At 38.4% G+C, this 16,143-nt stretch overlaps 2 protein-coding genes and 1 pseudogene across 2 annotated transcripts in view; 1 reads left to right on the top strand and 2 right to left on the bottom strand.

Annotated features, from left to right (window-relative positions):
* The window catches only part of LOC133226772 (olfactory receptor 51F1-like), a 460,311-nt gene that overhangs the window by 238,693 nt on the left and 205,475 nt on the right, over positions 1–16,143 (bottom strand). The gene's annotated exons all lie outside the window — the stretch shown is intronic.
* LOC133227201 (U2 spliceosomal RNA) lies at positions 5,528–5,651 on the top strand (annotated as a pseudogene).
* LOC133226765 (olfactory receptor 51A4-like) lies at positions 6,408–7,661 on the bottom strand. The gene has a single exon (XM_061380633.1). It carries the CDS (start codon positions 7,597–7,599, stop codon positions 6,646–6,648), a length of 954 nt encoding a protein of 317 aa, XP_061236617.1. The 5' UTR covers positions 7,600–7,661; the 3' UTR covers positions 6,408–6,645.

The following is a 16,143-nucleotide window of genomic DNA, read 5'->3' as shown; positions in this document are numbered from 1 at the left end:
GCAAACAAGAGAAATGCAGGAGAAAAGTGGAGACTTGGAGAGAAGATGGGCTGTGAAGGAAGAAGGGAATATCATAAGATTTGAATAGCGTGCTGTTGGTGGCACAGACAACAATGCAGTCTGACTCCAACACTGAGAACAGTGATGGAAGAAAAAAAAGTTTCAACAAAACCTTAAAAATGAATGATAATAAAGAAGGGAAATTTTTCCATATGTTAGGTGGAGACACAAATAAGAGTTTAAACATATATATGACTTTTCAGCCAGCAGACTCAGTCAAGCTGGTTTCCATCCATTCCACATTGAGAGACTTCAGAGAGTTTGAGAAATAGAAGAGGTAGAAACCATCTATTTCATCCTGTATCTCCAGACAGAGAAGTTTCATTCTGCCTGCTTAATGAAAAGTTGCATCCATAGTGTCCTACACCAATTATTATCTCCACTTCCTCCAGATTAATGGATCAGAGAAGTGTCAGCTGCCACTAGACAACATCATACACCCTTGAACCACCCTTCAGCTCTAATTTATTGGTGTAAAGGGATGTCATCCTAGAAATCTGCAGCAGAAATAGAGAAGAGAGGGGCTAAACAGATTTCTGTGACATTTGACTCCCTCTGTCTCTTATTCTTCATATAATTGCACACAATGGTATTTACAATGATCAACATCTGTGTTGGTGACAGTCTGCAAAATTACTCCAAAGGACAATTAGGACCTCATATTACTGTAAAGTGTTACACTAAATATTGGTGTTACAGAGCATGATCAAATTCATTTTAATATTTAATTATCATAATACAGTTTTAAGGTAAGCAAAGTAGAGATCACAATTTTAATTTCAAAGGTAGAGGAACTATTAATAATATTCCTAATGAGGAGGAAAGAGATGAAAGGCAGCAAGGAGTAAAATGGACGATGAAGATGACTTTTACAGGGTCATGCTGCTGCTGCTAAGTCGCTTCAGTCGTGTCCGACTCTGTGCGACCCCAGAGACGGCAGCCCACCAGGCTCCCCCGTCCCCGGGATTCTCCAGGCAAGAACACTCGAGTGGGTTGCCATTTCCTTCTCCAATGCATGAAAGTGAAAAGTGAAAGTGAGGTCGCTCAGTCTTGTCTGACTCTTTTCGACCCCATGGACTGCAGCCTACCAGGCTCCTCCGTCCATGGGATTTTCCAGGCAAGAGTACTGGAGTGGGGTGCCATTGCCTTCTCCGTTTACAGGGTCATAGACAATGACAAAGTGAGGACTGACTATTCCCAGGCCATCTGCTTCTCAAAATTTCTTTGACTAATTTGATATGGGGATTCAGAAATAACCAAGATTGAGAGTTCAGTGTCTGATTCTATGTGCCCCAGTAATCTTTTTTTTTTTTTGCATTACATACCTGAGCAGCAACAGCTGGAGAGAAAAGTGAGTCGGGTGCATTACTTCCAGCCAGAACTCAGGAAAAATGGTACCCAACTACAAGAAGATTTCCTGCTTGAAACTCAGGGTTCTTTTGAAGAGCCCAGCAGCTTCTCCCTTGGGGCCTCAGCTGAGGTTGAAAATTCCCTGAAGAATTCTCAAAGCACTTGGCTAAAGAAGGAGGCTGTGAGAAGCTGAGAAACCCCAATCTCGCATGTAGGCAAGGGATATATTCAAAAGGATGTTTGTACTAACAGATTTCATTTTCTGAAATTGTGTAAGAAAGCACCAGCTCAGATTGAAGAGCAGTATTACACAAGATAACATTTTGATTCAGATTCAGATAAAACATACAGTTGATCCTAACCTTATCTCTGATACCTTATATCCAGCAACCTAGGATATATGACTTAATGTCTACAGATATTACCTCCTTATATCTAAAAAAAGGAACCTCTTCTCTCTCTCTCTTTTTTTTTTTAACACACAGACCCTGATACTATTAGGCATTCTCACATGTTTTAGAGTCAACTGCTAGTGTAATTTGGTTTGCATTTACGGAAAAGGATTAGTCCTTATCAGCCTTCAGTATAACATTATTTTTTAAATTTTATATTAAAGTACAGTTGATTTAACAATGTTGTGTTAGTTTTAGGTGTATAGCAAAGTGATTTAGTTATATATATATATGTATCTGGGCTTCCCTGGTGACTCAGATGGTAAGGAATCCACCTGCAATGCAGGAGACTAGGTTCAATCCCTGGGTTGGGAAAATCCCCTGGAGAAGGGCATGGCAACCCACTCCAGTGTTCTTGCCTGGTGAATCCCATGGACAGAGGAACCTGGCAGGCTACAGTTCATGGGCGTCACAAAGAGTCAGACACGACTGCGACTAAGACACACACACATACATGTATCTAGGCTTTTTCGAATTCTTTTCCCATTTAGGTTGTTGTATATTAAATAACAGCTTTCAGTCTTTTTTTTTTTTTTTCTTCTTCAGTTTTTTTTAAAGATCTGCCCACATCCACTTCTTTTTAAAAAATATCTACTTATTTAGTTTTAGCTGTGCTGGGTCTTTGTTGCTTCACGGGCTTTTCACTAGCTGCGGCAAGCGGAGGCTACGTTCTAGTTGTGGTGGGCGGGGCTTCTAATTGCAGGGGCTTCTTTTTTGTGGAGCATGAGCTCTAGGCACTCATGCTTGAGTATTTGCAGCCTGTAGTCTCCGTAGTTGTGGCTCCGGGGCTGTGAAGCACAGGCTCAGCAGTTGCGGCCCACAGGCTTAGTGGCTCCAGGGCACGTGGGATCTTCCCAGATCAGGGATTGAGTCTGTGTCCCTTACATTGGCCAGTGGATTCTTTACCACTGAGTCACCAGGGAAGTCCCCAGTCTTCACTCTTAAACTATAGATTTCTTAATTATGATTGACCAGCTTCTTTTAGAATGATTTAAACAATTGGAGGAAAGACCTCAACAGGATGGCTTACAGAATGGATTCTCAGTAAGATCATTATTAAAACAACTGGTAGAGTGATTCTAGTTTGCCCAAAATGGGCCTAATGTATAGTTATCTTTGTTTCTCAACCAATTTGGATTGGCATTTCCCTGATAATTAGTGATGTTGAACATTTTTTCCTGTACCCTCTGGCCATTTGCATATTTTCTTGGAGAAATATTTATTTAGTTCCTCTACTCATTTTTTAATCAGGTTGATTGTTTTATTATTATTATTGAGTTGTGTGTTCCTTATATATTTTGGAGATTATCACTTATTAGATATATGTTTTGCAAATATATTCTCCCACTATGTAGGCTGCCTTTTCATTTTGTTGATTATTTTGCTGTACAAAATTGTTTTAACCTGTCCTTCCACCTCTTGATTTTTCTTCTTTTTTTTTTTTTTTGCCAGTTGGGAAGATCTTCAGGTGATACTTTCCCATTGGCTCATGGACAGACTTCCTAATGGAGTTCCCTACATAGTCATCAGGGACCACAGCCCTTTAATAACCTCTGAGAATTTTATCTGTCCTTCTCCTGATATCTTTCCTCTTTTCAGTAATGGAGCTTATGATTTGGTACTTTGGATGCTACATGAGAAATAAGTCACTTTTGTAGTTTCCTGCGCATCTGGGGAAGCTGGGTGTCAAGTCAACTATGCTCCCTTTCCCCTGCAGGGGAAATCAAGGGACTGAGAAGGTCTCACTTTGCTCTAAACTTAGCTGTCTTAGGAAGGGGTGATTCGTACAAAGTCTAACTGTTCTCATATACTCCAGGACATTGAAACTCATATATTTTTTGTTCCAATGGCATGCTGGAACTTTTCTGGAAATCTGGACTTCCACAAAGCTCTCTCATTCATGGGGTGTCTACCCCAATCAGTGTTTTCCAAGTGCTAAAGGACCAAGGCCCAGAGAGACTGGAACTAGTTCATAGCTCTCTTGGAGACCACACCATATAGCAAGGTCTGTCTGCCTGTTACGAATGCATGGCTGTGTGTGACCCTTCTAGATTCCTTGAAATGTGGTACTGGATTCCACAGAAGCACTTTGCTGTTCATGGATGGGTGGTTAATTTTTTTTTTTTTTTTTTTGCTGGAGGGAGGACAAATAAGAGATGCCTTATTCCACCATGATTTTAAAGTCACTCTAAAAATCAATCAGTTATATAAGTTGATGCTAAAGTCACTCTAAAAATCAATCAGTTATATAAATTGTTTAAAAATATTATTCCAAGTCATGATTCAAAGATTTTGAACATGTTTTGGGTTCACATTTTGTTCTATAAAACATGTGGTCCTATTGAAAATGCTATTTTGAATTCAATTAAGGAGCTCAACATTAGATATACATTTTTTTTAATTTAGATATAAGTTCATATTTGTCAGGATAATAGTGTAGTAAAAACAATGCTCTTGTGAAATTAGGAAACTTTGTTCACAATGTTCTTGGGATAGTTGTGGTGCAGACATAATTCATGACTACATCCAGGCAATTCTTTCAGCCTAGTTTCTTTTTACATATACATTTAGAATAGCTGAATTAAGAAAATTTTAAGACAAATCTGATATTCAATATAAAAAGAAAGAAAATCTTTAGCATTATAGTGAAAAAATAATCAGCATTCTCTTTTACTGGCTAATCACTTTCAATCAGATTTTAAAGCTAGGTGAGCCTCCGAAGGAGTGTTTGGTAAATCAGACTAATTTGGTGTTCAGTTCAGTTCAGTTGCTCAGTCGTGTCCGACTCTTTGTGATCCCATGGACTGCAGAACACCAGGCTTCCCTGTCCATCATCAATTCCCATAGCCTACTTAAACTCATGCCCATTGCATCAGTGATGCCATCCAACCATCTCATCCTCTGTCATCCCCTTCTCCTCCTGCCTTCAATCTTTCCCAGCATCAGGGTCTTTTCAAATGAGTCAGTTCGCATCAGGTGGCCAAAGTACTGGAATTTCGGCTTCAACATCAGTCCTTCTAATGAATATTTAGGACTGATTTCCTTTAGGATGTACTGGTTTGATCTTGTAGTCCAAGCAATTCTCAAGAGTCTTCTCCAACACCACAGTTCAAAAGCCTAAATTTGTCAGCACTCAGCTTTCATTATAGATCAGCTGTCACATCCATACATGACTACTGGAGAAACCATAGCTTTAACTAGACAGACCTTTGTTGACAAAATAATGTCTCTGCTTTTTAATATGCTGTCTAGGTTGGTCTTCCCAGAGAACTCATCCTTTAAACAATTTTTATATTTTTGTTTGAAGTAGGTTAGACATCTTTAACCAAAGCATTGAAAAATTAGAGTATCAAAATTTTATTTTTGGTTTCTTTTAGCCAGCATAAACCATTGTCTAATTCAAAGCTTGCAAACAGAGCTTGTACAAGGATAGACATTTATTTACTTTCAGAGAAAATTTCATGTTTGAAATCGTTTTTGTTTAAAATGGTTTGATTGGCAAACCAATATTCTAAAAATATTTGCTAATGAATATATTTTGATGTGTATTATGTATGAGATTTCATATGAAATATGTATATAAAATTATAAACAATACAAAATATGTATATATGACCTTCTACATACAATCCCATGTTTGTTTATTCTCAAAAGTGTCTGATTAGATCGCTTCTCGGCCTTTTGGCTAAGATCAAGTGTAGTATATGTTCTTATCAGTTTAATATCTGATACGTCCTCTATCCGAGGACAAAAAAAAAAAAAACAAAAAGTGTCTGATTATTAACTCTAAATGTTTTAGTTATTAAACAAAGTATGTTTCAAGAAATTTTAAAAAACTAACAGAAATTATGTGCAGACAAAATTAGAGGTAATTATCTGATAAAGTTCAAGGTGATTAATATTATTTAGAAAAATATGCACTAAAAAGGTAAATGCATACATATTACATAAATGCCAAAAAAAGAGACTATTGCAAATAGTTATTTGAGAAATGCAAATCATATTCAATAGTGGTAATCCCATCAACATACATGTCATTCTATGATTGTATGAAAGAAAGGATTCACAACCATTGCTAAAGGTCTGAGTTAGTTCCTGAGTTGTTAAACATCCTTCAGTAAGCACAGCATTCCCATCTGGCATTTTCCTGACTCAAATGTAGGTAGTACAGTCTTTTCAGAAATAATGTTTATCTGCTAATACTAGTTGCCTGAAGGGCTAGAGTGATTTACGCATGTCTGACAGATAAAAGAGAAGAGGAAAAGAAGAGCTAAGAAAGAAAAAAAAAGTTGCATGCATTTAAATATACATGCACACAGATTCTTAAATCAGAGAACATGTATACAGAGCTTTGGAGTTCAGGAATTAGATATATCAACTGCATTATCATGAACTAAAAAAGGAAGAAACACTCAGTCTTTCCTCTAGTATACTTTTATTAGCTAGGAAAGTGAAAGTATGGAAACTATATCTTTTTCTTTTAACATAGGCATTGATATAGGTAAGTTCTCTTATTTTATTGGCATGCATTTTAAAATTCAAGAAGTAGAGGCTTTCAGTCATCACTGAAGTCTTGAATTTTTAGATGTTCAATCTGAGAAAAAGAATGGAAGTAATTTTCTCAAGATCTCAGGGACACTGAGGGTACTAAGCATACTCAGTATTAAAGCCATTTACTCTATGAGTTCTAACCATAAAACACAAGACCATTCCTCTAGATCATGATTTCCCCTGGCTATACATTCAGTTTATTTATTTACCACTTATAAGTTTATTCCCTTTCTTATTGCATTGATAAACTTCTTTTTGAACAAAATTTCCCCATAACCTTTTTGCGGATTTGATGAGTCTTCACACAGGACACAATGGGATTCATCAGGAGAGGCACCAGTAGGAAAACATCAGCCATGAGAATGTGGATCATAGGAGACACACCACTGGCAAATTGGTGGAGCATGGCCGCACTCAGCACGGGCACACAGAAGATAAGCACAGCACAGATATGAGATATGTGGGTGTTGAGGGCCTTAGGCTGCTCTCTGGGGGTTGCAATGCCCAGTACTGTCTTTAAGATCATCATGTAGGAGAAAGTAATAAACAGCAAATCCAAAATACTAGAAAGGGTAGCACAGAGTCCATAGACAACATTGACTCTGTTGTCAGAGCAGGCCACCTTCATGACACCCTGGTGGAGACAGTAGGAGTGTAAAAGCAGGTTTTGATGACAGTATGTCAGCCTTTGCAACAAAAAGGGCAGTGGAAGAATCAGCATAATATTCTTGGAAGTCAGCAAGACCCCTGTTTTGATGACTTGGGAGCTGGTTAAGATTGTGCTGTATCTAAGAGGGTGGTGCATAGCCACATACTGGTCAAATGCCATTACCAATAGCACAGAGGCTTCAGTGACTGTGAATAGATGGATAAAGAATTCCTGGGCAAAGCATGTAGCTGCATGAATTCCATGGACACCAAACAGGAACAGTCCCAAAGTGATGGGTGAGAAAGACAGGGACAACCCTAGGTCAGAGATGGATAGCATGGAAAGGAAATAGTGCGTGGGTTCATGGAGGCTTGGCTCTGTCTTAATAAAGAAAAGGATGGTGAAGTTACCCAGGAGAGAAAGAAAGTACACAGATGAGAAAGGGATGGATATCCAGAAGTGACTCTTCTCCAGTCCAGGGATCCCAATAAGGAAGAATCTGAGAACTTCTATGTTGGTGTCATTAAGAGGAGCCATGACATGTAAAAAAGATACTTAACCAGGTTCTTGCCTCAATGGAGATGGAAATTTCCTAAATAAAGAAGATATTCCTTTTTTTGTAAAATGTAGGTCATAGAACTAAGACAACTCAGAAACTTCTTAAGGTAAATAGTCTATTTAAACTGTCAGTTCAGGCTGTAAGAAAAGTCAAACAAACAAACAAAAAAACAAGAGGTATCTGACTTGTTTCTTCATCCAGCTATTTGTTTCATTTTGTGAAAATCTCAGTCAATTTGGACTTTATATAACTAAAAATTCCAAACAACCCTTTGACCACATGAAGCTACTCATGGCTGAATTTCATAAAATCAGATCTCCAATTTTATGGTTCTCTTAACTTAGTTTTATAAAAACAAAATCTTGAAAGGAAAAGCAAACTTTACTATGGGTGAGGGGATTCATAAATTAACTCATATCTATAATCAAATCTGTATATATCTGATAGGGTACAGATTTGAATTAATGGCAGAACTGAAAATTCATAATTATATAGTTTTAAAGTTAAAAAGTTCCTTTAGAAAATATATAGTCATATTTTCCTGACTATACAGAACCACTTTAACCATCAGTTCAGTTCAGTACAGTCACTCAGTTGTGTCTGACTCTGTGACCCCATGGACTGCAGCATGCTAGGCTTCCCTATTCATCACCAACTCCCGGAATATAATCAAACTCATGTCCATTGAGTCAGTGATGCCATCCATCCATCTCATCCTCTGTCATCCCCTTCTCCTCCTGCCTTCAGTCTTTCCAAGTATCAAGGTCTTTTCAAATGAGTCAGTTCTTCGCATCAGGTGGCCAAAGTATTGAGGTTTCAGCTTCAACATCAGTCCTTCCAATGAATATTCAGGATTGATTTCCTTTAGGATGTATTGGTTGGATCTCCTTGCTGTCCAAGGGACTCCCAAGAGTCTTCTCCAACACCACAGTTCAGAGGCATCAAGTCTTTGGCAGTCAGCTTTATTTATAGCTCAACTCTCAAATCTGTACATGACTACTGGAAAAAACAGCTTTGACTAGATGGACCTTTGTTAGTAAAGTAATGTCTCTGCTTTTTAATATGCTGTCTAGGTTGATCATAGCTTTTCTTCCAAGGAACAAGCGTCTTTTAATTTCATGGCTACAGTCACCATCTGAAGTGATTTTGGAGCCCCCACAAAATAAAGTCTCTCACTTTCCATTATTTCTCCATCTATTTGTCATGAAGTAATGGGACCTGGTGCCATGATTTACTTTTCTGAATGTTAAGTTTAAGCCAACTTTTTCAATCGCTTTCACTTTCATCAAGAGGCTCTTTAGTTCTTTGCTTTCTGCCATAAGGGTGGTGTCATCTGCATATCTGAGGTTACTTATGTTTCTCACAGCAATCTTGATTCCAGCCTGTGCTTCATCCAGCCTGGCATTTTGCATGATGTACTTTGCATATAAGTTAAATAAGCAGGGTGAAAAAATTACAGTCTTGACATAGTCCTTTCCCTATTTGGAATGAGTCTGTTGTTCCATGTCAAGTTCTAACTGTTGCTTCTTGACTTGCATACAGATTTCTCAGGAGAGAGGTCAGATGGACTGGTATTCCTATTTCTTGAAGAATTTTCCACAGTTTGTTGTGATCTACACAGTCAAAGGCTTTGAGTCAATAAAGCAGAAGTAGAGATTTTTCCGGAACTCTCTTGCTTTTTCGATGATCCAATGGATGTTGGCAATTTGATCTCTGGTTTCTCTGCCTTTTTTAAATCCATCTTGAACATCTGGAAGTTCACAGTTCATGTATTGTTGAGCCTGGTTTGGAGAATTGTGAGCATTACTTTGCTAGCATGTGAGATGAGTGCAATTGTGCAGTAATTTGAGCATTCTTTGGCATTGCTTTTTGAAAGGTTGTTGCTGAACCACAAAAATGCCAGGATTCTTGGCCTCCTAAAGAGAAGAATTCAATCCGGGGGGCCAGAGATGAGGCTTGATTGTTCAGAGTTTTTGTGTATTAAAGTTTTACTAAAATATAAAAGAAATAGAGAAAGCTTCTGACAGGGACATCAGAAGGGGGCAGAAAGAATGCACCCTCGCTAGTGTTAGCAATGGAGATATATGCTTTTTAATGTTATTACAATGAATCAAAAGAATGTCTGGAGATTGTAAAGACCTTATTAGATTCACTCCCACAATTTACATTTTAAGATAACAGGCTTAGCCAGAAGGTTTTTTCCAGAAACTGTTTTCCACAGGATACATTCAGTCATTTCAGTTCAGTCGCTCACTTGTGTCCAACTCTTTGCTACCCCATGAAACGCAGCAGGCCAGGCCTCCCTGTCTATCACCAGCTCCCGGAGTTCACTCAAACTCATGTTCACTGAGTTGGTGATGCCATCCAGCCATCTCATCCTCTGTCGGCCCCTTCTCCTCCTGCCCCTAATCCCTCCCAGAATCAGAGTCTTTTCCAATGAGTCAACTCTTCACATGAGGTGGTCAAAGTATTGGAGTTTCAGCTTTAGTATCAGTCCTTCCAATGAACACCCAGGGCTGATGTCCTTTAGGGTGGACTGGTTGGATCTCCTTGCAGTCCAAGGGACTCTCAAGGGTCTTCTCCAACACCACAGTTCAAAAGCATCCTCTCTTTGGTACTCAGCTTTCTTCACAGTCCAACTCTCACATCCATACATGACCACAGGAAAAACCATAGTCTTGACTAGACGGACCTTTGTTGGCAAAGTAATGTCTCTGCTTTTGAATATGCTATCTAGGTTGGTCATAACTTTCCTTCCAAGGAGCAAACGTCTTTTAATTTCATGGCTGCCATCACTATCTGCAGTGATTTTGGAGCCCCCAAAAATAAAGTCTGACACTATTTCACTGTTTCCCCATCTATTTCCCATGAAGTGATGGGACCAGATGCCATGATCTTCGTTTTCTGAATGTTGAGCTTTAAGCCAACTTTTTCACTCTCCTCTTTCACTTTCATCAAAGGCTTTTTAGTTCCTCTTCATTTTCTGCCATAAGGGTGACATCATCTGCACATCTGAGGTTATTGATATTTCTCCCAGCAATCTTGATTCCAGCTTGTGCTTCTTCCAGCCCAGCCTTTCTCATGATGTACTGTGCATATAGGCTAAATAAGCAGGGTGACAATATACAGCCTTAAAATATTCATTTTCCTATTTGGAACCAGTCTGTTGTTCCATGTCCAGTTCTAACTGTTGCTTCCTGACCTGCATACAGGTTTCTCACGAGGCAGGTCAGGTGCTCTTGTATTCCCATCTCTTGCAGAATTTTCCACAGTTTATGGTGATCCACACAGTCAAAGGCTTTGGCATATTCAATAAAGCAGAAATAGATGCTTTTCTGGCATTCTCTTGCTTTTTTGATCATCCAGCGGATGTTGGCAATTTGATCTCTAGTTCTTCTGCCTTTTCTAAAACCAGCTTGAACATCTGGAAGTTCATGTTTCACATATTGCTGAAGCCTGGCTTGGAGAATTTTGAACATTACTTTACTAGCGTGTGAGATGAGTGCAATTGTGCAGTAGTTTGAGCACTCTTTGGCATTGCCTTTCTTTGGGATTGGAATGAAAGTGGAACTTTTCCAGTCCTGTGGCCACTGCTGAGTCTTCTAAATTTGGTGGTATATTGTGTGCAGCACTTTCACAGCATCATCTTTCAGGATTTGAAATAGTTCCACTGGAATTCCATCACCTCCACTAGCTTTGTTCATAGTGATGCTTTCTAAGGCCCACTTGACTTCACATTCCAGGATTTTTGGCTCTAGGTGAGTGATCACACCATTGTGGTTGTCTGAGTCATGAAGATCTTTTTGGTATAGTTCTGTGTATTTTTGCCACCTCTTCTTAATATCTTCTGCTTCTGTTAGGTCCGTACCACAGGTCACCATCAATGAACATGTCCTAGCTTATTCCCAGTATTAGTATATTAACTACTGCCTAAAGCTTTTTGCTTCATATAGTTAAATACTCAGTTTTCCTTCCTTGAATCAAACTGATAAATTTTTCTAAAAATTTCTATTGCTTTTCTCTGTAGGTACAGAATATAGTCCCATTTACACAAAATAGGTTCTTTACGAAAGTGAAAATTGAAAGTGAAAGTTGCTCAGTCCTGTCTGACTGTCTGTGACCCCATGTACTATACAGTCCATGGAATTCTCCAGGCCAGAAGACTAGAGTAGGTAGCTGTTCTCTTCTCCAGGGGATCTTCCCAACCCAGGGGTCAAACCCAGGTCTCCTGCATTGCAGGTGGATTCTTTACCTGCTGAGCCACAAGGGAAGCCCAACTATGCTGCTGCTGCTGCTGCTGCTAAGTCACTTCAGTTGTGTCCAACTCTGTGCGACCCCATAGACGGAAGCCCACCGGGCTCCCCCATCCCTGGGATTCTCCAGGCAAAAACACTGGAGTGGGTTGCCATTTCCTTCTCCAATGAATGAAAGTGAAAAGTGAAAAGTGAAAGGGAAGTCGCTCAGTCGTGTCTGACTCTTAGCGACCCCATGGACTGCAACTTACTAGGCTCCGCCATCCATGGGATTTTCTAGGCAAGAGTACTGGAGTGGGGTGCCATTGTTTTCTGTCAACTATGCTAGATATGGCTAAAATTATCTTATGTCAATAGACTGTGGCCATTTGCATTCTGGCTTTTTTATCACTACTGCTTGAAGACTGCATTATTTTTAGAGATAGTCACTATTAGATTTAATTTAAATTATAGAATAAACACACATAGATTTAATTATTTTATTATGTATTTATTCTTATTTTAAATTTTATACAATAATATGCATGCCTATGTGCATGCTCAGTCATGTCCAGCTCTTTAAGATCCCATGGACTTTAGCCTGCCAGGTTCCTCTATCCATTCAGTTTTCCTGGCAAGAATACTGGAGTGGGTTGCTATTTCCTTCTCCAGGGAATCTTCCTGACTCTGGATTGAACTCATGTCTCCTGTGACTCCTGCATAGAAGGTGGATACTTTACCACTGAGCCACTGGGAAGCCCCTATATAGTAATATGACACCCTGCTAAATGTTTTATATATTTTTCCTCATTTATGTTATATACAATTATTTTATTCACCTTGTAATTAATAAAACAGATCTTCAGATCAGATCAGATCAGTCGCTCAGTCGTGTCCGACTCTTTGTGACCCCATGAATCGCAGCATGCCAGGCCTCCCTGTCCATCACCAACTCCCGGAGTTCACTGAGACTCATGTCCATCGAGTCAGTGATGCCATCCAGCCATCTCATCCTCTGTCGTCCCCTTCTCCTCCTGTCCCCCAATCCCTCCCAGCATCAGAGTCTTTTCCAATGAGTCAACTCTTCACATGAGGTGGCCAAAGTACTGGAGTTTCAGCTTTAGCATCATTCCTTACAAAGAAATCCCTGGGCTGATCTCCTTCAGAATGGACTGGTTGGATCTCCTGGCAGTCCAAGGGACTCTCAAGAGTCTTCTCCAGCACCACAGTTCAAAAACATTAAAACAGGTCTTAGAGAGGTACAATGATTTGTCTAAGGCCATGAATATACCTATGAGACAGAGAGAATGAATCATGTGGTTTTTGAGACATACAGGCTTCCCCAGTGACTCAGACAGTAAAGAGTCTGCCTACAATGTAGCAGACCTGGGTTTGATCCCTGGGTAGGAAAGATCCTCTGGAGGAGGAAATGGCTACCCATTTCAGTATTCTTGCCTGGAAAATTCCAAGGACAGAGGAGCCTGGTAGGTTACAGTTCATGGAGCTGCAAAGAGTTGGACATGATTGAGAGACTACATTTTCTCTTTCACCCTTCTCACATATATCATCCAGACAGGGCATTTCTAAGACATCTCTGAACACATACCCTTATCAACACATACAGTCCATTTCTCCTTGGTTGTTCTATAAGATTTTCTATCTCCATGGGCATCTGCTGATTTGCTTTTAACATCTAGCATATCTATTGAGAATACAAATAGAAAATGGAATGAAAATTATGTCAAATATCCTGAATGAATAGAATTATATCTTACCTTCTTTGAGATTATTTTTTTACCAATATGATATTAGAATATGGGAAGCATCCTTAGACTCCCCTTTTTTGCTTTGTAAGCCCTGTCTTATAAAGCCTAGAGGACCCTTGGAGTTGACTACAAGCAAGCTCTGCCTGATGAATAACACCATACTTCATGGGAAATCTTAGGGGTTGGCTCAAGGGAGATGAATCTAACACCTTATAACACAGGCTCAGACTAAGGAAATTAAGTATGATTAGATCTTGGAGACCATATTAAAACCCAATAGCCATTCATCAACTCTTGCTCTTGACTCATCTGCCAAGACATTTCAGGATAAATTAACTAGGTATTTAGAATTTCAAGTTCTGAAAAAGATCATACTATCAATTTTGTATATTAATTTTCTTCTAACATGAAAGTATACTTCTCTATTAATATGTTTACTGCTCATTTGTAATTCCTCTTTTGAAGCATCTATTGAATCCTTTTGTCCATTTTCTATTGGATTACCTGTATTTCTCTAATTGATTTGCCAAAGTATTTAAATAAATATAGGCTAAGCCCTTTGTTGGTGATGTATAGCATATATCTTCTCCCACTTTACTGCTTGCCTCTTTAGTTTCTTACTCAATCCTTTTTATTCAGTGAGGGGAGTTAGTCATGTTATGCTGTGTAGATTTATAGTATACTTACTTGTAGGCAGATACAGGGGATACTCTTTGGAACAAATATGAGTAAAATATAGGTCAGCAATCAAATGTAGCCAGCCTGTCTTTGCTGTATAAATCATATCTACTTCCTCAAATATCACAATCTTATGACATAATTAGAAATGTGGAAATTAGAGAGAAATGAATTCTCAGTGGCTTCACACTTCTTGTTTAAAATCCTTGCAAGCCTTCAAACCCCACTAATACACAATCACACTAAATTCTCACACTTTTGTCAATAAAGAAGTGCTTTACTAAAGTGCTTCTTAAACTTTAATGTGAAGATCAATCACCTGAAGATTTTGTTAAAATGAATATTTTGATTCAATATATTTTGAGTGGATAATAAGTTCCTGTACATTTAATAAACTCCTAGGTGATGCTTTCATTGGTGGTCCAAGGACCACACTTTTAGAAATGCAACTTTATTCTCCTAACATATGATTTTGGTAGATGGAAGAAACTCTGTCCATCATGTTGGATTTGCTTCTGAGTGGTTAATTTTGTCTAAAGATAATAATCAAGTAAATGTGATTGGTGAAAATTGTCTATCTTCAATTAGGTTGACTAGCATTTCTATTGTATCAAAATCAATAGGCCAGTCTTACATTTTAAAATGTATTATTATTTTCCTTTTGAATTATGCTACATTTATTCATTCTTCTATTTATCTATCCTTTTTTTTTTAATCCTGGATTATTTTCAGGAATTCTTGTATGTCTGTTCTACCTTCCATTTTGATTATTTTCTCATTAATCTTAGTGTTCTAAGACCTGAATCCAAATTGAATATAGATGATGATATGGGATATCTTGTCCTGTTAATCAGTTTTGAAGGGATGCTTAAATATTTTGTCACTGATTTTTAGTTTTACTATTTATTTTGAGTGATTCATTTTAACAGTGAATCAGCTATCTTCTACTCCTTACCTTTTAAGAATCTTCTAAAATCATGCTATTGCACTTTATTGATTTTAAAAAACTTTTGTTGCAACAATATCCTTTTAGTTTATTCGTATTGTAAAATATTTACATGTATATTTTTTAAAATTCTGATAATTATCTAAGAAAATTGAAAGGAGAAAGAATTCAGGCCTGTATGTTTCAGAAGCTCTCACACTGGGAAAGCTCATGCACAGACACACAGAAGCATGTATTACACATACATTACACATTACATGTGTTTGATATATGGTATGTGTAGGATTTCAAATTACTAAGAAATAGTAATGCATTCAATTATTATGTTTTGATTGTCTCAGCTTACCTATATCCAACGTTTGTGGCTGGACTGGCTCTTGTGGTTCTTATTATGATTGCAAGATGTCTTCAGCAATAGGAAACTTTGGAAAAAAATAAAAGTTTTACTATTTACAAGCCCTAGGAATTATATAGTATACCTGGGGCCACACAGTGAGGGCACTGGGGAGGGGGGAGGAGAGAGAGACACAGATCTGGAGTTCTGCTTTTATTGGGATTGGGGATTGGACAACAAGTTTTTAATGGTGAATTTAAACAGAGAGAGCAGAAATTAAATTGCTGGAAAAGAAAAAACAAAAAAAGGACTCAAGATTGACAGTTATGGAAATTAACCAAGATCTCTAAAACAGAGGAGCCAGATGGGGGTAGAGAGATGGTAGGGGTTTGGCTTGGCTCTTTTTCTAGTTATGTGGCAAATGTGCCCTTCAAAGAAGGGGCATCCTTCTTTGAAAATGTCTCTTGGCAATCAAAGGTGAAAGTCAGACACTGGCATTACATAAAGAAAACGAACTGTCAGAGCTTACGCTACAGTTAAATTAACTGGGTTGATTGTACTCAGTT

This window comes from Bos javanicus, chromosome 15 (assembly GCF_032452875.1).
Source record: "Bos javanicus breed banteng chromosome 15, ARS-OSU_banteng_1.0, whole genome shotgun sequence".
NCBI classification, from domain to species: Eukaryota; Metazoa; Chordata; class Mammalia; order Artiodactyla; family Bovidae; genus Bos; species Bos javanicus.
Note: the sequence above shows the minus strand (reverse complement) of the source record. Positions and strands in the feature narration are given on the sequence as shown.